The following is a 27,153-nucleotide window of genomic DNA, read 5'->3' as shown; positions in this document are numbered from 1 at the left end:
GATGGATGCTTGGTGTGGATAACTGAATGATCAGGGAGGTGCGAGCCTAAGAATCCAGTGTCCAGCAGCTGAAGAAGGTGTTGGGGACACTGGGGCATGGCCACTAGGTAACTCGAGGGGATGGAAGACCACAAGTGTTGATGAAGCCCCCTCGCACTAGGCCCAGGTGTCCTTGCCCCCCCCCCCCCCCCGCCTGGAGGCACTCGCAGCAGCTCTGCGTACTAGGCCCAAGCGTCCCTGCCCCCCCCCCGCCTGGAGGCACTCACAGCAGTTATGCTGAGGATCTGCAACAATATGTTGCAGAGTCGGACTGCCTGAAACTAAGCAAGGCCAAACAGGGCAGATATGGAAGAACAATGCTGAATAAAGCAGCTTTATGTATGGTTTAAGAAATGATACAGAGCACAAGGGCACTAGCTGGGAACTGGATTGGCTGGCTATATGGATACTTAGGGCAGCTTGCTATTGGATAAGTATGCTGGGGAAAAGGATGTATAAAAGCCTGTGTAACTTCCTGCTCTGTGTGCAGGATTTGAGATTCTATTCTCCCTGTACCTTTTTGCAGCTGCAAATAAACTTTTCTGCTTCTCCACCCCATTGTGATTATTGGGTGTAGCACACCCCACCCTCACTTCCCCCACATGCACACCCTCCCCCCATCATGCACACACCTGTCTTCTCCACCAGCTCTCTTTGCTCCATCAATTTTAATGGCAAAGATTCATACCTAGTTTCAGATACCGGTCAGCTTAAACATTTTACTTTTTGATCCTTGAACATTGCCTGTTGCTTGGGTTAGTTTCAAGAGTCCTTCTAGTGTATCTATTGTTATTTACAAAGCTCTCATCAGGGTGGTTCCACACCTGAGCATTAAACAAGTAGCATACCAAAGGGGAGTCAGTAAAGTCTTCAATTTTGTGACTGATTTAATGGGGTCTTAAGAAGGGTGAAAGAGTTAAATACTTCAAAAATGACCTGTAGAAGAGCTCTGTGTAAGCTCTTAAGCAGGTCTCTTGCCCCAACAGACATTGGTCCAATAAAACATGTTACCTCACCCACCTCATCGCTTCAAAAATGAGCCTTTTAAAGTCAATCTCAAAAGCTACTTAAAATTTGACAATTTTCAGATAAATTTCTACTATTCAGTTAGGAATAACCCTATAAATCTCAAAGCGTGAGTTCTTTTCATTATACTTCTGTGATGAGGGTCAAAGGTAAACATAAAATAGCCTTTTCTGAACATCTGGTTGCAATCTTACCTTTGGAGCAACTGTTGCTTTTGTCATTTTTTCCCTGTAACTTAGAGAGGTGCTCAAGTAATAGGGCTTTTCTATTGCACAACTGGTGTGATGAACAAGAGCTGCAGCAAGAGGTTCTGTGGAGCCCATGTGCATCATATGTCTACTTTGCAAAATGTAATGCCTCTAATCTAGTGGTACTCCACTACTGAGTAGCGCATACCAGTGATGTGTACAGTTATGTCTCCTGCTCATGGTTGAGCCATGGAACATACTAAACTAAAAGAGGTGATCCTTCAGCTTAATCTCATAAGTGCGTGCGACTTTTGGTGATCAAGGTCTCCCACTGGCAACCTGTATTGGGTGCATTACAGAGAGGTGGCCTGTACAGCCTCTAATCATTTGAACTGACCTTCTCTATTCTGCTACATTCTTGCTAAGAGCTGGCCAGAACTTATTGTAATATTTTAGATGAGGTCATAACACTTATATAATAAAGGGTGTCATACTTCCAGCCCCAGCCCCAGCCCGCTCCGCTTCCCTTGCCCCGGTCGCAGCCATGTCGCTTCGGTTGGGGAAAGGAGTTCCCCCGGCTCTCACCGGCGGCGGGAAGCGGAGCGCCGGGGCTGGCGGAGTAGAGAGGGCTGGGGCCGGGCTGCTCCGCTTCCCGCTACTGCCGGTGAGTGCAGGGTCGGGGGGGAAGAAATCCCTCCCCCCAAGCCCTCTCCGCCTAGGGACACGGCTGGGGCCAGGGAAGCGGAGCGGCTGCTCCCGGCCCCCCGCTAATCACCCGGGCCACTCTGGGCCTAGGGGGCCCGCAGAAGTGCCCCCCCAGTTCCTGCCTCCCAGACCCTGTGTGGGGGAGGGGGAAGCCTGGGGCCCCACACAGCCCCCGCCCCCCCCGGTAGGATACCCAAATGGCTAGGGACGCCCTGCATCTTAGAGGGTTACTTTCCAGCACACACAGCCTGTAGAAGGCAGAGGGCTCTGAGTTCTAGTTCTTCTACTGACTGCTCTTAGCATTTGTGCACTCCAGTGCTTCTTAAGCAAGGTCTTGCTCCCTCAGCCTTAAGTGAAACTCATTAAATAGTAATGAGTGTAAGAACTTGCACAAGGTCAGTTCAGGAACAGAAATACATGTTCCACAGTGACCGTTGCAGATCTCCAACATTCTGCCACACTCCCTTTCAGTGCAGTTGTACCAAACTGTTTGGTGGTGCTTCTCCAGACACTACAGCACACCACCTTTGCAGGAAAAGAACCCAGTACTCCTGGTGCGCAACATTCCAGTGCTATCTCAAAAAACTGAGAATCCCACTGGTAAAGTATGTCCCCCTACAGGCTGGTTCACACTGCAAACAAACTGTTTCCACCAATGTTGTAGCTGAAGTGGAAGAAAGTCTATGCATCAGAGCTGGAAGGCGTAAGTTCAACCCCTGCTAGTGCCTCCATGGGAAAAAGTGATTATGGGGGAGCAGTAGCAACCCCTGTCTTAAGGGTGCCTGACACTTTGTATGAAAGTGGACAAGAACTGTTTTGCAGCAGCACTGAGAGGTCTGACAGGGAGAGATGCATTTTTCGGTCCCCATGAACATCCATTTAGATTTGGAACACTTCTACACTGTTGAAGATCATAACTTCCCATCCACAGTTGACACAACAGTTTTCTGCCACAATACTAAAACCCCTCAACTTTGTCGGTCATTCTGTACGTATGCCACACAGAGCTCACATTCCAGATGGGACACAGACAAAAGGACCGATGATCCTGCTGCTTCCTCATTAAAATAGCTTTTAAACAGCCTTGGGGAACATGCAGCACACAGAGGCAAGAGCAGTAATCTTATGTTTACTGATTGGTGGTAAGCAAGTATCCTTTCCAACTGTTACAGCTCATATACCACTGAGCATTAACCAAGCAGGGAACAGAACCCAGGTCTTTGAATACAGAAAACCCAAATTTCCCCCAGTGAGCTACAGTGCCTCTCAGAAAGGACAGCCCATGTCTTTCTTCTTAGCTACAGAGTCAGTAAAATGGGCTACTCATGCTTACATAACACACTGAAACAGTAAATTTATGCATCCTCCTCTAGTGGATGGTTTCACATAAGAACATCCTCCTTCTCCCAGCCAGCATAGTTACCCTGGTAGTCCAAAGGACAGACATCTGTACTGACAGGTGGAGCTCCAAACCAGCATGATGGGTGTGGAGGGAGTTAGTGTTGCACATAGTGGAATATATATTTTTTTTTAACTTTTTCACTGTAAGAAAAGCCAAGAAGTTAAATTGAAAAGCTGCATTAAAAGAACATTAAGGTTGTAAAGTCAATCACTCAAGTTAGGAAATGCTCACCTAATGCTGCTAATGATCTATAGCACTTTTCACCTGTCGAATGCCAGTTTGAATCTAGCCCAGTTCAGTAGGAATTACAAAGTGTTCTCCTCAACTGACTGTTCAGTGGCCTTAGATGAAGTGCGTGTGTTAGGGCCAGGCAAGTTCCTGTCGCATAGACTCACCACCACTCTCCCATTAGCAGAGAGGCCAAGCACTTCATGAGCCATGAAGATGACAGGACTCCAGTTACCCATAGGGTAAGTCCTCTCCTATACCCTACCCAGGGGTAGCGGGACAAGGCACACTGGCAGGGGTCACAGGTGTTGGAAGCTTGCCCTACAGACAGGGGACTTCATCTACCAGGCCTGTCAAGGCAACACATCCTTTCATCACCGCTAGCACCACACTTTTTAAAGGAGAAGTTTTTGCTTATACACAAACAAATCAGTTCATTAAATACTTTTCATGGAGCATCACACCTCAGGAGAGGCTCAAAGTTTGGCCACTGAGTCACCACACCTTGATTCTGCTCTGCCTCAACCACATTATTTCCCACCTCTGCAGTTACTCACAGTACATGCCTCCAACTCACGTCTACAGGATGCCTGCAGCCAAGGCTCCTCCGAAACAGCTGAACCTATTATAAAGCCTCCCCTCTCTCCCTCCCAGGAAAGAGCAGCCTTCACTTCCTTTAAGTCAGCTGTGTTAATGATCCAGCAGCAAGGCAGCTTTAATTCAATTAACCCCTTCTTAGGCAGCTTCCAACTAGCCCCTGCTTATGGGGAAGAGGGCGATGTCAAGCAACACTGACAAACTCTGACAGGCTTTTGATCTCATTTTCTCAGTGTCTTTATTGCCTTTTCAGTTGCCTTGGTCAGGTTAAGCCCTTGAGAAGTGTGCATTGACCTTTGACTCTGACCAAGCCAACTGAAAATTCAGCAACTGAAGGACTGAAATAAGAGGCCAAAATCATCCAGAAAAAATACGGACAACTGTAATGAACACAAGGTAAAAACTCAGGAACAGACATTGCTCAGCATCTCTGGGCACAAAGATTCTTTCCCTCATGCAGGACTCCGCTCTGGATTTTCTCCACTTCGCTCCTATCCTCTCCACAGCCAGCCCCAGAAGTTCAAACGCCAGGAGTCAGATCCCCCACTAACCACAAGATTGGCCCCCAAAGCAGGAGATGGATTTAAAAAGATGGATGTGTGGTCTTGGGTCTGTCTTTTCATTTTTGAACCCCTCCTGCCCTCCCCCAGAGAGAGAGAGTGTGTGATAGTTACCATGATGCCTGCTCTCCCCAACACACAGAGTTGGGGACTCTGCCCCCTGCAGAGGCTCTCACTGCTGCTCCGTGGGGCAGCACTTCCAGCTTCTCCCCAAACCCCAACATTCTAACTCATTAATTCTGAGTCCTGCCCCCCAGCCCACATCTGCACCTGCTGCAGCTCCATGTTCTTCATCTAGGATGACCAGATAGCAAGTGTGAAAAATCAGGACAGAGGTGGGATGGGATCTTTTTGGGATCTACCTCTCCTTTTTATAGTCCACATATCTATTCAGGGGACACCATCATAGGGCCTAATCACATCAGCCACACTATCAGAGGCTCGTTCACCTGCACATCCACCAATGTGATATATGCCATCATGTGCCAGCAATGCCCCTCTGCCATGTACATTGGCCAAACTGGACAGTCTCTATGTAAAAGAATAAATGGACACAAATCAGACATCAAGAATTATAACATTCAAAAACCAATCCGAGAACACTTCAGTCTCTCTGGTCACTCGATTACAGACCTAAAAGTGGCAATGCTTCAACAAAAAAACTTCAAAAACAGACTCCAACGAGAGACTGCTGAATTGGAATTAGTTTGCAAACTGGATACAATTAACTTAAGCTTGAATAAAGACTGGGAGTAGATGGGTCATTACACAAAGTAAATCTATTTCCCCATGTTTATTCCCACCCCGCTGTTCCTCAGACATTCTTGTCAACTGCTGGAAATGGCCCACCTTGATTATCACTACAAAAGGTGTCCCCTGCTCTCCTGCTGGTAATAGCTCACCTTAAGTGATCAGTCTTGTTACAGTGTGTATGGTAACACCCATTGTTTCATGTTCTTTGTGTATATAAAATCTCCCCACTGTATTTTCCACTGAATGCATCCGATGAAGTGAGCTGTAGTTCACAAAAGCTTATGCTCAAATAAATTTGTTAGTCTCTAAGGTGCCACAAGTCCTCCTTTTCTTTTTGCGGATACAGACTAACATGGCTGCTACTCTAAATCCCTCCTTTGAGAAGCATCTCCAGCTGGGACCATGGTGACAGGGAGACTGTGTAGATGGGAACTCCATGCTGTTTCCTTGCTAATATGTAGATTTTTCTAATATGTCCCTTTTCCTGCCAATGAATAGCCACTTAGCAGGTGATGGCCCATTTGAACTTGTTTAACCTGTCTGAGTTGTCAGCTTACCCTTGTCTCTGAGGAAGTGGTTTGGCCACCCCCAGGACTTGGAACATGTTTTAGTAACACCATGCAGTGGAATCTCATAACTTTACATACAACGGTGCCACACATATTTTACCAGGACAATAATCATAATCAAATTATGAGTTTTCAAATGATACCTCCCAAGGAAAACCTTGTACAAAGATTATTACAACAGTGTGCAAAGGGTAAATGTAGGGGTACAGACTGTCACAATGCCTTTATGGGATTAGGATGTAGGTTTGTTGAAAGATGGGAGTTTAGGCTGACCATATTCATATTCATTATATGGTGATGATGTCCACAAATCCATTTAGCATAGCTTTGTTATAAAGAATAAGTATTCTTATAGTAGGAGAATTTTGTGAGACAAGTTATTCCAAAATTTGAGAATATAGGAAAAGAGGTAATGGCTTTCTGCTTCTTCCTAAATACTGGATTTGGCACAGAAAAATGCAAACATTTCATAGCTTGTGTATTAGAATGACTGTTGCCCATTATGTGACTAAAGAGCGACACTTCTGTAGGTAAAAAGAAAAGGAGGACTTGTGGCACCTTAGAGACTAACCAATTTATTTGAGCATGAGCTTTCGTGAGCTACAGCTCACTTCATCAGATGCATACCGTGGAAGCTGCAGCAGACTTTATATACACACAGAGAATATGAAACAATACCTCCTCCCACCCCACTGTCCTGCTGGTAATAGCTTATCTAAAGTGATCATCAGGTTGGGCCATTTCCAGCACAAATCCAGGTTTTCTCGCCCTCCACCCCCACACACAAATTCACTCTCCTGCTGGTGATAGCCCATCCAAAGTGACAACTCTTTACACAATGTGCATGATAATCAAGTTGGGCTATTTCCTGCACAAATCCAGGTTTTCTCACATCCCCCCCACCCCCATACACACACAAACTCACTCTCCTGCTGGTAATAGCTCATCCAAACTGACCACTCTCCAAGTTTAAATCCAAGTTAAACCAGAACATCTGCAAAGCAGAAAATCCCTTATCCATGACAGTACTGTTCCTGTGGCAGCACAGTTCACTTTGTGTCACTGTCATGACAGGCTGTATTGGCTAACTGGAATTCTTGCAATGAGATTGGATTGCTTTCTTCATCTGGAGTGCTGCTGCCCTGGCATAGGCACATGGAAAGGGATTGACCGCATTCATGTAAAAGAGGTGCAAAAGGGGTGCAGGGAGGAGTGTGGGAGGGGCCTCAGGGCAGGGGGTGCAGGAGGGATCCGGGGTAAGGCAGGGGGCTCAGGGCAGAGGGTACGGGGCGCAGGAGGGGTGCATCGGTGGTTGGGGTGCGGGGTGCAGGAGGGATTCGGAGTGCGGGCTCCAGCCTGGCGCTGCTTACCTGGAGCGGCTCCAGGGTAGCACTCTACCACGAATGTACATATTATGGCCCCCAAAGTCCCATTAAACTTCTCTACTAGGCCATTTGTTTGATGGTGGTAAGGAGTAGCAACCGAGTGGTTTATCCCATGAGCTTCCCAAAAATGTTTTATGGTCCCTACCAGGAAGTTAGTTCCCGAATCCCTAAGGATGTTGGAGGGCCGACCTACCCTGATGTCTGCCAATGCCTGGCTCACACTTTTAGCCCTGGTGTTGCTTAGAGCTACTGCTTTTGGCCACTGGGTGGCAAAATCCATGAAAGTCAGTCTGTACAGCTTTTTTCTGGGTTTCTTAGGAAAAGGACCCAGAATATCCACAACTACACACTGAAATGGAACCTCAGTTATGGGGATTGGCTGGAGAGGGGCCTTGACCTGGTCTTGGGGCCTTCCCACCCTCTGGCACACCTTACAAGACCAGACATAGGTAGAAATGTCCTTACCCATTCCCTCCCAGTGAAATGACTTCCCCAAACGGCCTTTGTTCCTGTTCACCCCAGCATGGCAACTAGGGTGATTGCGGGCTAAGCTCAAGAGCTTTTTCCTATACTTAGTTGGAACTAGCAACCATCTCTGAGGATGCCAGTCCTCTTTGTGCCCACCAGAAAGGGCTTTCTTATATAAAAGTCCTCCTTCTACAACAAACCTGGATCTATTGGAAGAGGTAAGAGGCGGTAGGTCGCTCCATGCCGCCGTCCAAGCTCCTTTGAGGCTTTTGTCCACTTCCTGCTCAGCCTGGAACTGCTCCCTTGATGCTGGAGATGTTAGTTCCTCGCTGGGTTGTGGACTTGGTCTTGGTCCCACTGGAAGCGATGCAGGTGATGGAGTTGTCTCAGTTGATTGTGAACTGCTCTCCGCTGGTGCACTGGGGGGTATTTCAGGCTCCGGTTGAGCTTCTTGCATCAGTTTTGCTGCTGCTGCAGATGCAGGGTCAGTGGCACCCTTTGGTGCTGACTCCCCTGACTCTGGTGGGGTTGCAAGCACGAGCTCTGGTGCTGACTGCTCCACCAGTTCCAATCCTTGGGAAGATTCTGGCTGGGTTCCAGGAACTGGATCTACAACTGCAGCCATAGACTTTGGTCTGGGGTTTGGTTTCACCACCTCTGACTGGGTCCCTGTAGGAGGCTCAGGAATGGGGTTATGTGTGGAGGCCTCTTAAGCCTGGCTGCAGGTGACCATCCCCACCCTGTTAGCCTTACATGGTTGGCTAAGTCTTCTCCCATCAGCATAGGAATGGGATAATTGTCATAGACTGCAAAAGTCCATATTCCTGAACTGGACAGGCAACTTGGCTGTAGGCAAGTTAAAAGAGTTGGCGTTAAAGGGTTTCACCGTCAATTAGGCCTCTGGGTCGATGAATTTGGGGTCCACCAGGGATTGGTGGATAGCTGACACCTGTGCTTCAGTGTCTCTCCACGCAGTAATCTTCCTTCCGCCCACACTCACAGTTTCCTTTTGCTTTGGGGGTATTTGAGAGGCACCTGGGCCTGAAGGTTCTCGGTGGGACTTCGGGGTGATGAGCTGCAGTCAGCTGGTGCTCTTGGGGCAGTTGGCCTTCACATGCCTCAGCTTATTACACTTGAAGCATTGCCCAGCTGACTGTGGGTTGGAGCGAGATTGGTGGTTGGAGAGTTGGGTGGTGGAACGAGAGGGCATCTGGGGTTCCCTGGCTCTGTGGAGGGCTCCTCCTTGTGAGGTGGGGCTTTGGGCTGACTCCGATGGTGGGGTGTCATCTCAGATTGCCCCTTCTAGTATCCCCACCAACTGCTACTAGCTTTCTTCTTCCCCACCACCTCCACCCATTTGGCTCCAATCTCCCTCACCTCGATTACACTTTTGGGCTTCCCATCTAGGATATACTTTTCTATTTCCTCAGGAACACCACTAAGAACTGCTCCATTTGTATGAGGAGAGACATATCTTCCAGAGACTTAACCTTTGCTCCTGATATCCAGGCATCTCAATTTTTTACAGTGTGGTAGGCATGTCAGGAAAATGCCACTTCTGGTTTCCACCTTAGGGCTGTGAACCGCCGACAGGCATGCTCGGGTGTTAGCCCCATCCTAATTCTGGCCTTGTGTTTAAAAAGTTTGTACTCGTTCATGTGTTCTTTAGGCACTTCAGCTGCCACCTCTGGTAAGGGTCCACTGAGCTGTGGCTTCAGCTCCACTATATATATATATATATATTGGTCTCTAGGGATGTTGTACCCAAGGCAGGCCCTTTCAAAATTTTCTAAGAAGACCTCTGTATCATCGCCAACCTTGTAGGTGGGGAATTTTTTTGAATGGAGAGCGATACCTAGAGAAGGACTGTTAGGGCTACCTGATTGATCCAGCGTAGCCTTTTCCAGCTCTAAGCGCTTCAGCTCAAGTTCCAAGTGCTTCGTGTCCAAGCGCTTCTCCTGCGCTTCTGCCTCCAAGCGCTTCATCTCGAGGAAAAAATTCCTTTCTCCCGCACTGAGAACTCGTCCTGGGTTAAGGAGATCCCTCCATCCTGGCACCGGGATCTCAGTTGGAGGAGGGATGACCCTTCCCTCCTGGGAAGTCCCCATTCCCCCATCCCCTCCCTGCATTTCTGTCATGGAGCTGGATGTCTGGGCTTGATCTGTGTCTGTTTTCTCCTACTGTTCTTGTAAACTGCTGGAAATGGCCCACCTTGATTATAACTACAAAAGGTGTCGTCCCCCCCACTCTCCTGCTGGTAATAGCTCACCTTAAGTGATCAGTCTTGTTACAGTGTGTATGGTAACACCCATTGTTTCATGTTCTCTGTGTATATAAAATTTCCCCACTGTATTTTCCACTGAATGCATCTGATGAAGTGAGCTGTAGCTCACAAAAGCTTATGCTCAAATAAATTTGTCTCTAAGTACTTTGTGCCACAAGTACTCCTGTTCTTTTTGCGGATACAGACTAACATGGCTGCTACTCTGAAACCTGTCTTCTCTGTGGTGTGCCGCTTTGGGAAGACTGATTTCTCGAGGGTTTCGGTGCCCGGCCACAACCTCATGCACAGGGTTGCCCTACTCTAGCCTAGCTATTTTGTTGCCACAAAGCTAGAAAAAAAATAAACTGCTTGTTGGACTTCCTGGCTTGGCAGTTTGAACCCTTTGCGTGCCTGTTTTCCATCAGGCAGGCAGGCAGGCAAAAAAGAGAGAAACCTTCTTGCCTTTGCAGACTGCCAAAAGGAAAAATGTGTCCTTTTAAAATCCTGAGGTCTGTGCTTCTGGTTCAAAATGATCCCACCACACTGCCACGATGTCAAGGCTCATTCCCCACGCTGGCACTTCGAGTGCAAAAGGTGGGGGCCTGCAAGGATTCTAGAAATTAATACTGGCCACTCCAGGCTGGTAATAAACTCCCAAGGTTACAGCTTTTCTGTGACCTTGGATGGGTAGATGCTGCTGTGATGTTGCACTCCATATGATTTTATGAAAATATGCTAAGGATTGTGAATATAATGTAACTGGAATATGCTTCATGCAGAAGGTCTCTTGTAAGGTATCATTACAAATCTTATAATCTACTGAGTGTGTTCATCCTATTTGAATAAATGTATCATTCTTGTATCTGAAACTAGAAATATGAACTATAACTCATAATGGTAATTATGCAAAGTGTGGGCCATTAATGGTGGTTTGGAACCTTGATGGCCCAAATTAACCAGGACAATTGACTGTAGATGGCTCTATTAACTTGCAAGCCTTCCTGTGAGTTAGGCCAGGAAGAATGAAGGCTTGGGGTCTCACAGGACATGTGACCATGTCACCTGGTACTGAAATCCATCTTAAACCTGGTGCTTTTCCATTTAGAAGATGGGGTAGTGACTCAGAGAGACAAAAAATTCCCACCTTGTGCCAAAGCTATAAAAGGGGTGGAACAGAACAAAGGGGGTTCCAGTTATGAGAAATCCCCTAGCTACCACCTGAGCTGGAACAAGGACTGTACCAGGGGAAAGGATTGGGCCAGACTAGGAAGGAGTCTAGTCTGTGAAAGAAGCTTATTGGAACATCTCTGAGGGTGAGATTTCATCTGTAATCAGTTTCTTAATGTATTAGGCATAGACTTGCATGTTTTGTTTTATTTTGCTTGGTAACTTACTTTGTTCTGTCTGTTATTACTTGAAACCACTTAAATCTGACCTTTTATACTTAATAAAATCACTCTTGCTTATTAATTAACCCAGAGTGAGTAATTACTACCTGGGGAAGCAAACAGCTGTGCATATCTCTATTAGTGTTATAGAGGGTGCACAATTTATGAGTTTACCCTGTATAAGCTTTATACAGAGTAAAACGGATTTATTTGGGGTTTGGATACCACTAGGAACTGGGTATCTGGGTGCTGGAGACAGGAGCACTTCTTAATCTGTTTTCAGTTAAGTCTGCAGCTTTGGGGATTTGGTTCAGACCTGACTCTGTGTTTGCAGCAGGCTAGTGTGTCTGGCTCAGCAAAGCAGGGTTCTGAAGTCCCAAGCTGGCAGGGAAAATGGGCTCAGAGGTAGTCTCAGTGCTATCAGATGACAGTCCCAAGGTGGTCTCTGTGACTGAACCTGTCACAGCTGCCACCACCCAAGTGCAATCCCCCCTCCCTTTTGAGAAACCAGGAAGGAGCACTTGGGAATTCCTTCCTGTGAGGTACCCTCAAGTCCTTTCACCCCCTCTCCAGGGAAGAGCTGAGAAAGAAAACAAAGGAAATCAGCTGTTGCCACCAGCTAATTAAACAGCATATGCACAAACCTCTTAGGATCCAAAAACCCAATCCTGTTCTTAAAAAAGGTAAATTTTATTAAAAACAAAAAGAAAGAAAATACATCTGGAACTTAGGCTAGTGTTAGATTTAAAAACAGCAAATATAATAATTAAGCATCAAGAATGGTTTTCTTGAGGTCCAGCTTAAAGGTTACAAGCAAAACAAAAGCACCTGGGGTTAGCACAGAGGACTCCACAAGCCATAAAGAAATAAAAGAGATAAACCTAATCATATCTTCCTAGACATTTCCTGATCTACTTACATATCTGGGGTTCAAATTAGTAGTTCTAGGTATGATCTGATAGTTTTCCATACCTGGCTCAAAGCTCTTACAGCATAGTCCCAGCCCTGTCTCTGCTCTGTCCCCTCTCTCCGGAGAACAACTACAGAAAAAGGGAAAGTTTTTTCCCAATTTTAAAAAGTTCTAGCCCTCCCATTGGCTCTTTTGGTCAGGTGCCCACTCCCTTCCTTTTTGCCTATGGGCTTTTTTAACCCTTTACAGGTAAAGGAAGTAGAGAACAGCTACCAACAGGGATTTTATAACTAACTGGCTGGCTCAGTGTCCATAAAAGGGAGCTACCCTCTCTTTCATTTATCAGAGCTGGGCTGCAGGAATCATAGGACTGTAGAGCTGGAAGGGACCATCTATGCTGAATTCAGATCCACTCTTCCATTTGTCATTGTTTTGAATTCAAATTCTATCCTCCAAAGTGCGGGCAGCCCCTCCCAGCTTGGTATCCTCTGCAAATTTTATAAGCATGTTTTCCACTCCGTTATCAAAGTCATTAATGAAAATATTGACTAGTACCAAACCCAAGACTGACCCCTGCAGACAGGGCTGCCAGATCCATGAGTGTTGCCTGCTGCAGGCTGCAACACAGACTGAATTCTGTAAGTGTCCTCCCTTGCTCAGAATTCTGTGCTTTGGGTCTCTCTCCTGGCTGCAAAGTGTGTGCACAGGAGGGTCAGCCCACTAGAAGGGACACAGCCTCACAGCAGGGGAGGCTGGTCTCAGGCTGCTAAGAGATTGGGGTGGGGATAAGCATGCTATAGGGCAGGGGTGGGCAAACTACAGCCCGCAGGATGGATCTGGCCTGTCAGGGCTTTGGGCAACTGGGCAACACAGTATGGGGAGGAGGTGAGCAGCCCTCAGTGGTGAAAGAACAGGTTAAGGACTATTTAGAAAAGCTGGACATGCACAAGTCCATGGGTCCAGATCTTTTGCATGCAAGGATGCTGAGGGAGTTGGCTGATGTGATTGCAGAGCCATTGGCCATTATCTTTGAAAATTTGTGGCAATCAGGGGAGGTCCCAGATGATTGGAATAAGGCAAATATAGTGCCCATATTTTAAAAAGAGAAGAAAGAGAACCTGGGGAACTACAGACCGGTCAGCCTCACTTCAGTCCCTAGCAAAATCATGGAGCAGGTCCTCAAGGAATCCATTTTGAAGCACTTGGAGGAGAGGAAGGTGATCAAGAACAGTCAACATGGAATCACCAAGGGCATGTCATGCCTGACCAACATGATTGCCTTCTATGATGAGATAACGGGCTCTGTGGATATGGGGAAAGCAGTGGATGTGATATATCTTGACTTTAGCAAAGCTTTTGATACGGTCTTCCACAGTATTCTTGCCATTAAGTTAAAGAAGTATGGCTTGGATGAATGGACTATAAGGTGGATAGAAATCTGGCTAGATTGTTGGGCTCAACGGGTAGTGATCAATGGCTCAATGTCTAGTTGGCAGCCAGTATCAAGCGGAGTGCCCCAGGGTTCGGTCCTGGGGCCGGTTTTGTTCAACGTCTTTATTAATGATCTGGATAATGGGATGAATTGCACCTTCAGCAAGTTCACAGATGACACTAAGCTGGGGGGAGAGGTAGATACACTGGAGGGTAGGGATAAGGTCCAGAGTGACCTAGACAAATTGGAGGATTGGGCCAAAAGAAATCTGAATTCAACAAGGACAAGTGCAGAATTCTGCACTTAGGAAGGAAGAATCCCATGCACTGCTACAGGCTGGGGACCGACTGGCTAAGCAGAAGTTCTGCAGAAAAAGGACCTGGGGATTACAGTGGATGAGAAGCTGGATATGAGTCAGCAGCATGCCCTTGCTACCAAAAGGCCAACGGCATATTGGACTGTATTAGTAGGAGCATTGCCAGCAGATCGAGGGAAATGACTATTCCCCTATATTCCGCACTGGTGAGGCCACACCTGGAGTATTGTGTCCAGTTTTGGTCCCCCCACTACAGAAGGGATGTGGACAAATTGGAGAGAGTCCAGTGGAGGGCAACAAAAATGATTAGGGGGCTGGGGCACATGACTTATGAGGAACTGGGGTTATTTAGTCTGCGGAAGAAAAGAGTGAGGGGGGATTTGATAGCAGCCTTCAACTACCTGAAGGGGGGTTCCAAAGAGGATGGAGCTCGGCTGTTCTCAGTGGTGGTAGATGACAGAACAAGAAGCAGTGGTCCTGAGTTGCAGTGAGGCAGGTCTAGGTTGGATATTAGGAAACACTCTTTCACTAGGAGGATGGTGAAGCACTGGAAAGGGTTACCTAGGGAGGTGGTGGAATCTCCATCCTTAAAGGTTTTTAAGGCCCAGCTTGACAAAGTCCTGGCTGGGATGACTTAGTTGGTGTTCGCAAAAAGAAAAGGAGTACTAGTGGCACCTTAGAGACTAACCAATTTATTTGAGCATAAGCTTTCGTGAGCTACAGCTCACTTCATTGGATGCATTGAGTGGAAAATACAAAATCTCCTCTGTATTTTCCACTGAATGCATCCGATGAAGTGAGCTGTAGCTCACGAAAGCTTATGCTCAAATAAATTGGTCTGTATTTTCCACTGAATGCATCCGATGAAGTGAGCTGTAGCTCACGAAAGCTTATGCTCAAATAAATTGGTTAGTCTCTAAGGTGCAACTAGTACTCCTTTTCTTTTTGCAAATACAGACTAACACGGCTGCTACTCTGAAACCTGTCATTAGTTGGTGTTGATGTTGGTCCTGCTTTGAGCAGGGGATTGGACTAGATGATCTTCTGAGGTCTCTTCCAACCCTAATATTCTATGATTCTGGCCCGCGGGATTGCCAGCCCCATGGCGCAGTAGGGCTAAGGCAGGCTTGCTGCCTGCCCTGGCCCCGCGCCGCTCCTGGAAGCGGCCGGCACCACGTCCCTGCAGCCTCTGGGAGAGGGGGAGCAGAGGGCTCCGCGCTCTGCCCTCGCCTGCAGGTACCTCCCCTGAAGCTCCCATTGGCTGGGAATGGGGAACCGGGGCAAAGGCAAAGCAAACTGCTATTCAATAGGCATTACACAACCGCCCATGGCTTGGCTTAGTCATTCCCCAGATCAGAATAAATGAAAAGAAATAACCCTGTAAGATTAGAAACTGCCTCACCCTTTAAAGTACAGGCCTGGATTTGAGAGTTTAAAGACTATTCCTTGTATATTAACTTCCTACTTGTCACCACACCTACTGACACCACCTGAGTAGGCAGTTTAATGGTTATATGAAAGCAAGCAAACACATGGTAAAGAAATTGTGGAAGCCCTGAATTGCTGGACTCGTCTCTCTGTTTGAATGAGGATGTTACGTGGCAATTGACTTACCTATTCCACATGCCGAAGCTGTATTTCTTCTTCATCTATTTGATGTGCAGGGTGAGGGCAGGTAAGAAATGTAACCTTTGTTTTGATTTTCTCAGCAAATAAAACATACTTTTCAGATGTCATAGTAACATGAACATATTTAGCCTTTAGATTAGAAACGCTGATATTTAATTGTTTTGGTTTTGGAGTAAAATATATTGGTTAGATGCACAAGATTATTTTCAAGTGAGTATAGAGTTCAACATGTAAAAACAAAATGAGTAATTGTATCTTAGTGCCACTTTGTATAAACTTCTTGTGTAAGGACTATACATTAGCAATTACAGTTGTTAATTGTGATTATCTTTTTGCAGCAATAACACATATGATAAATAAGAAGGTTTTCAAAATCTATGAATTTTATAAGTGTATGATTTGGCATTTACTATTACAAACCAGTCAATTTCATTTGACAGTCCTCTCATCCAGCTTAAGAACAAGCCTTTATAATCATAAGCCAACTGCTCCCAGGGCCTCTCGTAAACAAACAGCCGAGGGTTGTTATTGGTCTGTAATATTGCACCTCTAAGCTCTGGGAGGAAAAACACCTGCATTTTGTGTTTTCAAAAAAATCTAAATATTCTTATTAATATCAATGGATATCTCAGCAATCTCAAGGTTTCCCAGAGATCTTGATGTCTTTCACATGTTGGGTTTGATAAATACATACTTATACAGCACCTTTCATCACTAGATCTCTCAAAGAACTTTACTTTATCCCTGTTTTTACAGAAGGGGAAACTGAGGGGCAGGGAGGGCAATGAGCTGTTCAAGATCAGCAGAAGAGCTGGTAATTGAACCTAGGTCTCCTGAGTCCTAGTCTAGTGCCCAACCCACTAGGCTAAACTGCCTCTCATTAGCCCAGTACTGTATAATATAAAAATACCAACACTAACACAATATTATGACTTTAGGGTTTGTCTACACAATTAATTTGTTTACGGCAAGCTGGGGTGTGAATCTGCCCACCACTAGCCTGCTGCAGACTAACTGTCCATGTGGACCCTGCTGACAGGCATTAACCATTTGTTAATGTGCTTTGATCTACTTCCATTTTAAAGAAAGCTAGATCAATGTACAATAACAAACTGTTAATGTGTGTTGGAAGGTACCATCCACGGGGACAGTAAGTCCGTGGCAGGCTAGTGTGGGGTAGATACACACGCCAGCTTGCCGTGAACTAAATGTTTGTGCACATAAGCCCTTAAGGAAAGATAAAGGCACATCAGAAATTCCCTTTAGAAATGCAGACGTTTCTTTGTGCGCCAGCAGTATTAAAACAAAACTATTGCACCTCTTGGCTGTACACGTGAAAAGAGACACCTGGGGAGGTTTAAAAAACTTAATTACCCTTCCTCAAAAATGTGGGTGTGGGCATGTTCAGTATGCAGGTGAGAGCGCGCCTTATCTTTGTTTTTTCTCATTGTATTTAATAAAATTTAAATCCTGATGCACTATGAACTACATTGGAGAAATGGTGTTGACAAGTTTCAGAGCCATGTCCAAAGCAAGCAGGTTAAGGGTTCGCTGTGCTTGTCAGCATTTAGAGCCAAATAATTGACACTGACTAGCTCTCACATGTCGACATTCCTCACATAATGAAGTCTCAGGTGTAGAGCAACCTACCAAAGAAGGTCCTGAGAGTCTCACCAGCCTGTAGCATTAATCTGACTGTATTAATCATGTTTGCACAATTCCAGTAGTCTCAGTGTAGCTACTACAAGGCTTTTCAAATATTTTCGGTGCTACTTATTAGCAAACATGGATGTGATCTTAAACAGATATCCTCTGCCACGGAATCTGATGAGTCTTAGATCTCGGTCTGGTGACTGTGGTGGCACACAGCAAAGTGCTTGCCTGAGCAAGTCTGAGCGCTGGCTACAGGACACGTAGGCACGAATAAAGTTAAGCAATAAGTGGTAGTGCTCTGCACTGAATGATAGGAACTCTCAGGCCCAGTTCCTGCCTGCTCCCATACAACTGTGATGATGATGTTTATAAGAAGACATACAATCGTATGTATTTGTTTTGGGGTAGCAGCTAGATACCCCAGGGACGACTGGCACCCTCTTGTGTTAGGCACTGCACTGAAAAGTATGCCTTTCCCCCAAAGAGCTTACAGTCTGCATTGCCCATGACAGCCCGTGTCGACAGCCTGGGGCTAGCAGGGTTCACGCTAGTGCTCTTAACAATGGCGGTGTAGACAGCGCTCTGAAGTTACACCTTGGGCTGGAGCTCGGGCTCTGAGGCCTAGGGAAGAGGTGGCCTTCAAAGCCTGACCCACCGCCTGAGCTACACCTTCAAACCACTCTCTACACAGCATTTTTAGAGCACTAGCGTGATCCCCTGCAACCCAAGTCTGCCAACCTGGGCTGGGAGGCTCGATGCCGCGGCTGGGCAGACATACCCTAAGGCACCAGATCTGCAAAGTTGCGCACACATACTTCCTTTAACACAGGCGCAAGTCTTTGTACACTCAGCATCTGAGTACGTAATGCGTATCTTCCTTGGTAGACTATTCTGAGATCTATAGAAGAAACGCACCTTAGAAAAGCTATTAATTAATTATTATTATTTAATTAAACTGGGTGAAAAAGACAAGATGGAGAGGAGATGGGTTAAGGCCAATACTCATCCTGGTAATGAGGCACTTAGCTATGAATTCCCCTCTAGGCCGTACTCCAACTATAGGCAGACACAACTTGGTAGCGGCATTGCAGCATTCTCCTTAGCAGCCTGAGCCAAAGCCCACTGAGGGCAATGACTTCAATAGGTGTTAGACCAGGGCCTGTGATAGACTGAGCTTTTCTCTGGGGTCACACCCAGGCTGTTCCAGAGTCTCTTTCACTTTCAAAGTCCTCTCCCTGCTTGGGAACTTTACTCCAGCCTTTCTGAGTTCATAGCTGTGGGGGTCTCCCACTGAAGGGGATGTTCAGTCACTGAGTTTCCTTATAAAAGTCTGGTTTATACATGATAGTCTGGCACCCTAGGCTGCAGTGATCAGCTTGTCTTGGGTCTGAAAAGTCCTTGTGGGTGGGGGAGACTTGTCAGCTGTTTCTTCTTAGCCACTCTGCAAGAGTCAGCTGCTTCTGAGGCGCAGCGGCTTTCTTCCTGGTTGCCACCCCTTCCTGTGGCAAGCTCTCTTTTGAAGCCTCCTCCCCAAGCTTTGCAGGTGTGCCCGTTTGGTACTGGTTGAGCCCAGAGGAGTGCGTTAGCCTTCTCCTGATTGGGATGGAGGCATGCTCCATCACACACCCCACCCCTCAAGATGGAAAAGGGCTTCTGGTTCAGAATGTCCACCTCTCCAGGTTCCCTCTTAAAAAAAAATCACCATTGGTGTGGTCTTTCCCTGCATGCTGTTGCACTCTGATCCTGTACGGCTGGAGTGTGAGCTACCACTGCATTATACGAGGGTTCCAGTCCTTCAGGTATTCAACCAACTTAAAGGGGCATGATCAGTGACCAATGAGAAGGAACTCCCCAGCTGGTAGAACCTGAAAGACTCTATGGCTCACTTAATTGCCAGTGCCTCTTTCTCAATAACCGAATAGGTCCTCTTCCTGGGGAACAATTTTCTACTTAAATCCAGAACTGGGTGCTCCTTGCCTGCACAGTCCTTGAAAGCACAGCATCCAAGCTCCATCCGAGCCTCCACATGGAATATAAATTCTCAGGAAAAGTTGGGTTTAAAAAGGATGGGTGCCTGACAAAGGCATGTCTTCAAGGTATTAAAAACCTTCTCGCAGTCTGTATCCCATCAGATCATCCGGGGGTTAGCTCCCTCTATAAGGTCTGTTAGGGGAGCCACAATAAGAGTGAAGTTAAGGGTAAATTTCTGCTAATATCTGGCAAGGCCCAGGAAGTGCCTCAAGTGCCTTTTAGTTTTGGGGACTGGGCATGTTTTTATCGATTACTGGCTTCATGAGTCCATCCCCTATGTCGTAACCTAGAAAGGTCCCCTCCATAATTGTTAATATACTTCACTATAGGAAGCTGGTCTCACAGCCTAACCCTACAATCCTAATACTGCCTTCATACGTAGTAGGGGCTCTTCCCCCATGGAGCTATAGAAAATGATATAATCCATGTAGGCTGTGGCATAATGCTAGTGGGCTGAGAACTTTATTCATAAGCTGCTGAACGTTTGCCACAGGCCTATGCAGTTCAAATGGCATGGTCTTGAAATTACAGTGTCCAGAGGGGGTTGAAAAGGCGATAAGGGGGATAAGGGAATTTGTCAATATCCCTTCATGAGCTTGATTGTACTAAGTTATCCCAGAGGTCCCAACTACTCCAGTGGCTTATCTCTCATGACATTAGAATAGCATGGAATTTCAAAATGCAGTTAACTTTATAGGAAACAATGCAAAAACTAATCAAACTGTCAGGTTGGGGGACCAGAATTATGGGGCTCCTCCACTCACTTTTGGACTATTCAACTACCCCCTGTCACACTGTCTAAGGTGGCTCATGACTGTGAGTGACAACCACAGGGCAGACTGACAAAAAAAGAAACAAAAAACAAAAAAAACAACAAACTGGTGGTGTGTTGTATCATTAAATTTCACCAAGCCTGTAACAAATGTGAACTCCTGGATCACTGTAACAATCTCTCCATGGAGTCACAGACAGTCGCCTTAGCCTGTCCAGGCTATCTTGTGACCCAGACAAACTGGACTTAGTGATAAACGGTCACTTACATCAAAAATCACCACATTCAGGTTGAGACCATTCAAGAGACCAGTTACTTATTCCAAATCAGTTGGTACAATCCTACACCAAAGAGAACACCTGTAGCTAATCCAGTAATAAACTATCTAAAGGTTTATTAACTAGGAAAAAGAAGTAAGTGAGTTATTTACAGGTTAAAGCAAACAAACACACACACCAATGAGTTACCATCTAAATCCTAAGGAGTCTGGTTGCACCTTAAAGACTAACAGATTTATTTGGGCATAAGCTTTCATGGGTAAAAAAACACTTCTGCCATGCATCTAAAGAAGTGGTTTTTTACCCACGAAAGCTTATGCCCAAATAAATCTGTTAGTCTTTAAGGTGCCACAGGACTCCTTGTTGTTTTTGTGGATACAGACTAACATGGCTACCCCTGATACTTGACATCTAAATCCTAGGAGTGACAGAGCTGTAGTGACCCGTCAATTCAAAGTGTCTTTCAGGGCAGACTCAAGAGGCAGCCCCTGGGGAATCTCTGGCTTCAGTTTAGCATTTCTAGCCCTTCGGAGTTTAAATAGCCCAAAAGACACAGTTTCTTCTTGTCAGGGATTTTTATTCCCTTCCCTCAGGGTTTAATGGGGGGGCGGCAGAATCAACAAAGTCTTTTGCACTCTGATGTGCCACAGTGGTTTGTCTGGTGTCTATGGCTCTTCTTTTGTTGGGCAGAAGATCAAACCTCCTTTGGCAAACTAGTATTTCACACTTGGGAATGCTTCTCTCCTGACTGGCAGTTTACAGTAACAGAGCAAACACTTAAATATTATTTTATAACAAGGGATGTAGGTATTACAAGTGAGATTAATGCATGCAGCAATTTACAAGCCTTTCATAGAGTCTACACACAAACTATATTCTTATAAGACTAATACTTATTTTAAGCAAAACTAACATACAGGTGACCTGGTCTGGTCTCCAGCCACAAGGTTGTCTGTTCTTAGCAAATGCCTGCAGCTTTGGCATGAGTCAAATGCCAGCGTCATGTCCCCATTTTTAAGATTGCCTGTAGTTCTTCCCAGACTATGTCCCACATTTTCTGCAGTAGGTTAGGGTTCTCCCTAGCTTGTTCTCCAGATGTGGTTTCCAGGTAGTGTTTCACTAGCTGGGTTTTTCCAGATATTGAGGAGAACACATGAGTGAAGTTCTCAGTTTCTTGGGAGAGTTGTGCTCTCTGATCAGGAGGGAGTCCCACACCTTCTACCACAGGTATCAACCCCTGGCAGATATGAACCTGAGGGCCTAATTCAGGTCTCACAGGGAAAGGAGTCATCAGCAAAGCTTCCCAAGTTTTCCAGGGCTTGATAAGACTCACGTGGTAGATTCTGATCTCTTTTCTTCTACCTGGTAACCAGATTTCATAATTGACCAGTCTTGCTTGTCTAGCTACCTCAAAAGGATCCTGCCAACAGGCCATTAATTTAGACTTAGCTGACAGTAACAATAATAGGACTCAGTCTCCCAGCTGGGAAGTACTCAGCCATGCCCCTCAGTTATAACCTTGTTCTTCTCTTTGTTGTGCCTTCTGTAGATTTTCACTAGCAAATAAACCCAGCTGCTTAAGATATTCCCTTAGGCGAATAATATACTGAGTCACATTGACAGCATTGTGTCCTGTTCCTCCCAGCCTCATGTAGAAAATCTTAAGATTCCTTGAGGTGCATGGCCATACAATAGTTCAAAGGAGGAGAATCCCATAGAGGCCTGTGGGACCTCTCTTGCAGGACTAAGAGTAGTGGAAGCAATTGGTCCCAATGCTTGAGCCAGATTTGGTTAAGCACTTTAGCATTTCTTTTAGACTTTTGTTAAATCTCTCTGTGAGACCACCTGTCTGTGAATGGCATAGAGAAGTTCTCAAAGATTTGCTCTTCAAAAGAGAGCACAGCTCTTGCACAGCCTGCGAAGTATAGCTGGTCCCTGGGTTGGTTAATATCTCATGAGGGCACTCCACAAATGAAAAAAGTTTCATAAGTTCTGGTGCAATCGCGGTTGCCTTTGCTGTGTGAAGGGGAAGAGCCTCCAGATACCAGGTCACATAGTCAACAACTACCAAGATGTACTGGTACCTGGAGGCACTCTTCTCTAGGAACCTGACTATGTCCATCCCTATTCTCTCAAAGGGTGTCTCCATCAGTGGCAAAAGAACTAGGGGAGCCTTTGGAGTACTGCTGCCGATGGACAATTGGCAGGCTGGCAGGAGGAGCAGTATTTCCTCACTTCCTGATGGAGGCCAGGATAGAAGTTGGCCATTATCCACGACAGTGTCTTCTGCCACCCCTAATGCCCAGCACAAGGGATGTCATGTGCAAGCTGCATCACTGGTTGGCAGTATTTGTGTGGCACTGGTAGTTGTGTCCTCATCTCCCCAGACTGTTGGTCTTGCTTAATGCCATATAGGTACTCCTTCTTGAGCACAAAATGGGGGTAGTGCTCCAGGCACTGAGATTCCGTCAGTTCTCCATTTACAGAGGTCAGTTGCTTGTGGGAGCAGCTGTATGTGGGGTCATCCCTCCGTGCCTGAACAAAGTTTCCTGCCTGCAGTAGGGGCCCTAGGTCCAGGGTGGATATCTTCCCCTTCTCCACCTCCGGCCTTGGTTGCGTTGCTCTCGAGGTATCCTCTCCCAGGTCTGCTGGGCCCCCAAGTCCTGCATCTTACATGCAATGGGATCGGTCCCAGTCCATAATCCTCTGGCTGGTGAGCTCATCCATGATTTGCTGAAAAAAAGGCCAGTCTCATCCCACTATTATTGAGTAGGCCTCTTCTCCAGCCAGAGCCGCAGGTATGGTTTCTGAGTGAGTGCCCACAGTCAATTGTAACCGGTGGCTGAGGTAGGCTTTTCCATCACCATGCATGGACTCTATGCAGATTGTCTCTCTTGGGGTGCCATCTTCCCCAGCCAGGGACGCAGGAACTACTGTCTGGCTGCACCCAAAGCTTAGGAGTCCTTACACTCTCTTCCCTTATACCCAGACCAGCATTATCAATCTGTGGGGAGTTTTCTTATGGGTGCGCATCTCCATGGTCCAGTCCTGGGCGCATTCACACTCCACAGGGGACATTCTTCCCTTAGATGTCCCTGCTGCCCACATGAGTCGCAGGTCACTGGGCTGGCTTCAGAGGCATCTGTCAGAGGTTGATTTGGTTCTGGGATGGTGAGAGAGCCTCTATCTTAGGATCCTGTTTCAGTCAACTGGGGTATAAGACGCACATTCAGGTGAGGCCCCACCCTAACCCCACCTCATTGTGCTCCTGGGCCTCTCCATGATGAGAAGGTGGCCCGGCCTTCCTGGACCTAATTGGTGTGATTTATGTGGCCTCTTGTGAGCTGCAGTTAGAGGCTTAGTGTCTGTGTCCCGTGCCTCCCTTTGGTCAGTCCTATGGGCTGTTCAGGGTCTGGGAAATTCTGCATCTAGGGACCCTTTGACCACTAAGAAATTTTCCATCTGTCACACAGTGTCTGACAGAGACCCAAGGCTGCATCATCCATTCTCGACTTTTCGCTGGTAGTAGCCATATAAATTGTTGAGTTAGAATAAACTTGGCAACCTGGGCCCTAGACCACTGTTCAGAGCGAACCCACTGTCCACAATGTTCCTTCAGGCATTGGGCTACTACACAAGGTCTAGTGCTTTGGGATACATTTCTGACCTACATCGCTGGTGATGCATCTCTTCATTAATAGTAAATAGTCTAGAATAACAACTCTCACTTGCTTGTTGTCCTTGGTCTGCTCTTGGTCCAATAGGCTGACTGTGCCTGCCCCCTCAAACATGACACCAACATCAAAGTCCAGTGCTCAAGGGGCCACTGAGTGGCTTGGGCTACCCTCCCAAAGGTTGTTACAAATGCTTCAAGGGTCATCATTCAGTAACTAGGGTTGTGCCCACTCGCACCTCAATTGAATTTGGCTCACAATCTCTTCATCAGCAGATCCAGGCATGACAAAGGAAGCAATTAATATTGCTGTCGGACAGAAGTGCTGAAGTATGCTCACTGTGTGGCATGACCTTGTACTGATATATAGAGAGCATGATTTATGAGGGCTCTGATATGTCCATCCTAGATGGGGAGGCGCTCAGGTGCCACAATGGTGATGGGCACAGTGTACAGAATATATAAGAACATAAGAATGGCCATAAAGGGTTGACCAATGGTCCATATGGCCCAGTATCCTGTCTTCTGACAGTGGCCAATGCCAGGGGCTTCAGAGGGTATGAACAGAACAGCTATATACATAGAGCTAGAGGAAGTGGAAAGATGATGGCCAGAAGTTTGAGAGTACTGTGATGTTGGCTCCAGGCCGAGGCTCTCATCCTGGTGCTGCAACTAAAGCTGGGTTCCCATGATGGCCCCAGCAGTACAGATGATGAAGGGAAAAGGAGGGAAATGAGTGACCCGAAGGGATGGAACTGGATGGAACTGGTGATGGGGTCTTGCTGATGGGGAAAAAGGCAGAGAAGTTTATTGTCTCTAATCTGATTAATAACGACCTGCCATCCCCTGTTTTCAGGTACAGAAGAACAATGTCCTGCATTTACAGGTCTCAGTATAAGCAGTGCTTTGACTGGCACAAACTTGAAAGTGAAGCTAATGCTGTACACAAGACAAAACCAGAACTGTGCTGAAACTCTCAGTTCAGCTGGCTCCAGGTATCTGAATGTGACCAAGAAAACTACCCTCATTGTGCATGGGTACAGACCCACAGGTTCTCCCCCAGTCTGGATACAACAAGCAGTACATCTCTTGCTCTCTGTGGAAGACATGAACATAATCATTGTAGATTGGAACCGCGGGGCTACGACTCTGCTCTATCACAGGGCTTCTAGCAACACTAAGAAAGTTGCTGAATTCTTGAAGACACTTATAGACCAAATGTTGGTAAGTTAGATGTTCATAATAATTGTGATGGTGTTAACGGAGTAAAGGAAGTATTGTAATACAGCAGGATCTTAGGGATAGCAAATTGTTCTTTAAAGAGATGCATTAATTACTGTAAACTCAAATATACGCAGTGCCAAAATCTTTACTTTGGCTTTGCATGTTAGCATTTTACAGCTTTGTTCAGTTTAAACTTGGAGTACCAATTTTTTTTAAAAGCCTCTAATCTGAGGTACATACATTTCAAGTGCCCCAGAAATCAGATTTGCAGGTGCACATTTGAACACACAAACTAGGCAGCTGGATGTCTAACAGGAGACTGGCATGCACCAGTTGGAGTTTGGGGGCACCTCCACACTGTTCTCTAAACTCGAATTCCCAAAAGTTAGGTGCCTAAAGTTGGACAATTAAAAGTACAGATTTGGTCGCAGCCACTTCAAAAATGTGTCACTGAGAGTATACTTGAGTTCAATTCACATCCAGGGATTAATGGTTTTAAATGTGAAGCTACCAACTTGAATGGCAGAGGAAATATGAATGAGATTATTGTAAGGACTGTATAACACTGAATTACATGCACTTAAGTGGTCTCTCCCTGTAAAGAGGGGTGCTGAATGGTCTGTGCAGATCAGGATGTAAAGGTGTTCCACTGAGCTACACTCCCCCTGCAAATAGGAGATAGCCTCATACAGGTAACGATGACACTGATGACTCATTCAAGCTTATGCACACCCAACAGGCTCCGTGTCCTCTCATTACCCACATAATGATTATCACCTTCTGACCTCGGAGCAATCTTTTTCTGATGAAACATCAGGGTTCCAACAGATAAAGTGAAAAAAAGTGAATGAAAATATGGTTTTATTTTGTTTAAGGTGTTAAATGTTATTTTACATTCTTATTTTGACCAAATATTATACGATTGTTCAAGTCTTATTGATTTCACTTGGCTGTTAACTGGTGACTGGGAACACTGGTGTGATTGAAGAACATGTGTCAAAAGTGTACAGGGCAGGACATTTTTATGGAGGACCAGACTAACGTGAGCACTTGTGACATATTGCACAGATTAGTTAACAGCTTCAGGGAGGCCATGGGCTGCAGCAACTTGCATTAGGATATTTTAATTAGCAAATACATTTCTGAAACCACATGCTGGCAATTTGGGGTTTATTATTAATTATTGGTATTGCCACAGCAGCCACACACACTAGACACTGTTCCGTGCATAATTGCTGTCCCAGGAAAACACAGTGACGGCCCGGAAATGTTTAGCTATCAGATTCACATCACCAAAGGGTGTTGAGCATGAGATACCTCAGTGGACAAAAGGAGGCTCATTTCAGTGGAATTTGCCTTGGGCATTATGTCTCAAAAGACACCTCCATTTGGGGAAAAGAGAAGAACTGGCAGGTAAAATTAGGACGGGCTATTTACGTTATCCCTGGAACCAGCTGGATGGCCTTTTCCTGCTCTTGATGTTTCTTATGTGCTTAACATTTCTGTAACCTATGATCATGGACATTTTTAAATCACAGGCCGACGGAGCATCACTTGACTCTGTTTATATGATAGGAATTAGTCTTGGAGCGCATATCTCTGGGTTTGTGGGACAGCTGTATAATGGCAAACTTGGGAGAATAACAGGTAAGCCTCTTTCTCAA

The 27,153-nt window shown here is 46.0% G+C and overlaps 1 protein-coding gene across 1 annotated transcript in view; it reads left to right on the top strand.

Annotated features, from left to right (window-relative positions):
- The first annotated feature begins 15,870 nt into the window (after nt 1-15,870).
- The window catches only part of LIPH (lipase H), a 28,030-nt gene continuing 16,747 nt past the window's right edge, over nt 15,871-27,153 (top strand). Inside the window, exons 1-3 of the mRNA XM_073358905.2 lie at nt 15,871-15,904; nt 25,122-25,489; nt 27,028-27,136. Coding sequence (XP_073215006.2) covers nt 15,886-15,904; nt 25,122-25,489; nt 27,028-27,136 — 496 coding nt within the window. The 5' untranslated portion in view covers nt 15,871-15,885. The remainder of the gene's footprint in view (nt 15,905-25,121; nt 25,490-27,027; nt 27,137-27,153) is intronic.

Source organism: Lepidochelys kempii, chromosome 9 (genome assembly GCF_965140285.1).
Source record: "Lepidochelys kempii isolate rLepKem1 chromosome 9, rLepKem1.hap1, whole genome shotgun sequence".
In the NCBI taxonomy this organism is placed as follows: Eukaryota; Metazoa; Chordata; order Testudines; family Cheloniidae; genus Lepidochelys; species Lepidochelys kempii.
This window is presented reverse-complemented; position numbering and strand designations above follow the sequence as displayed.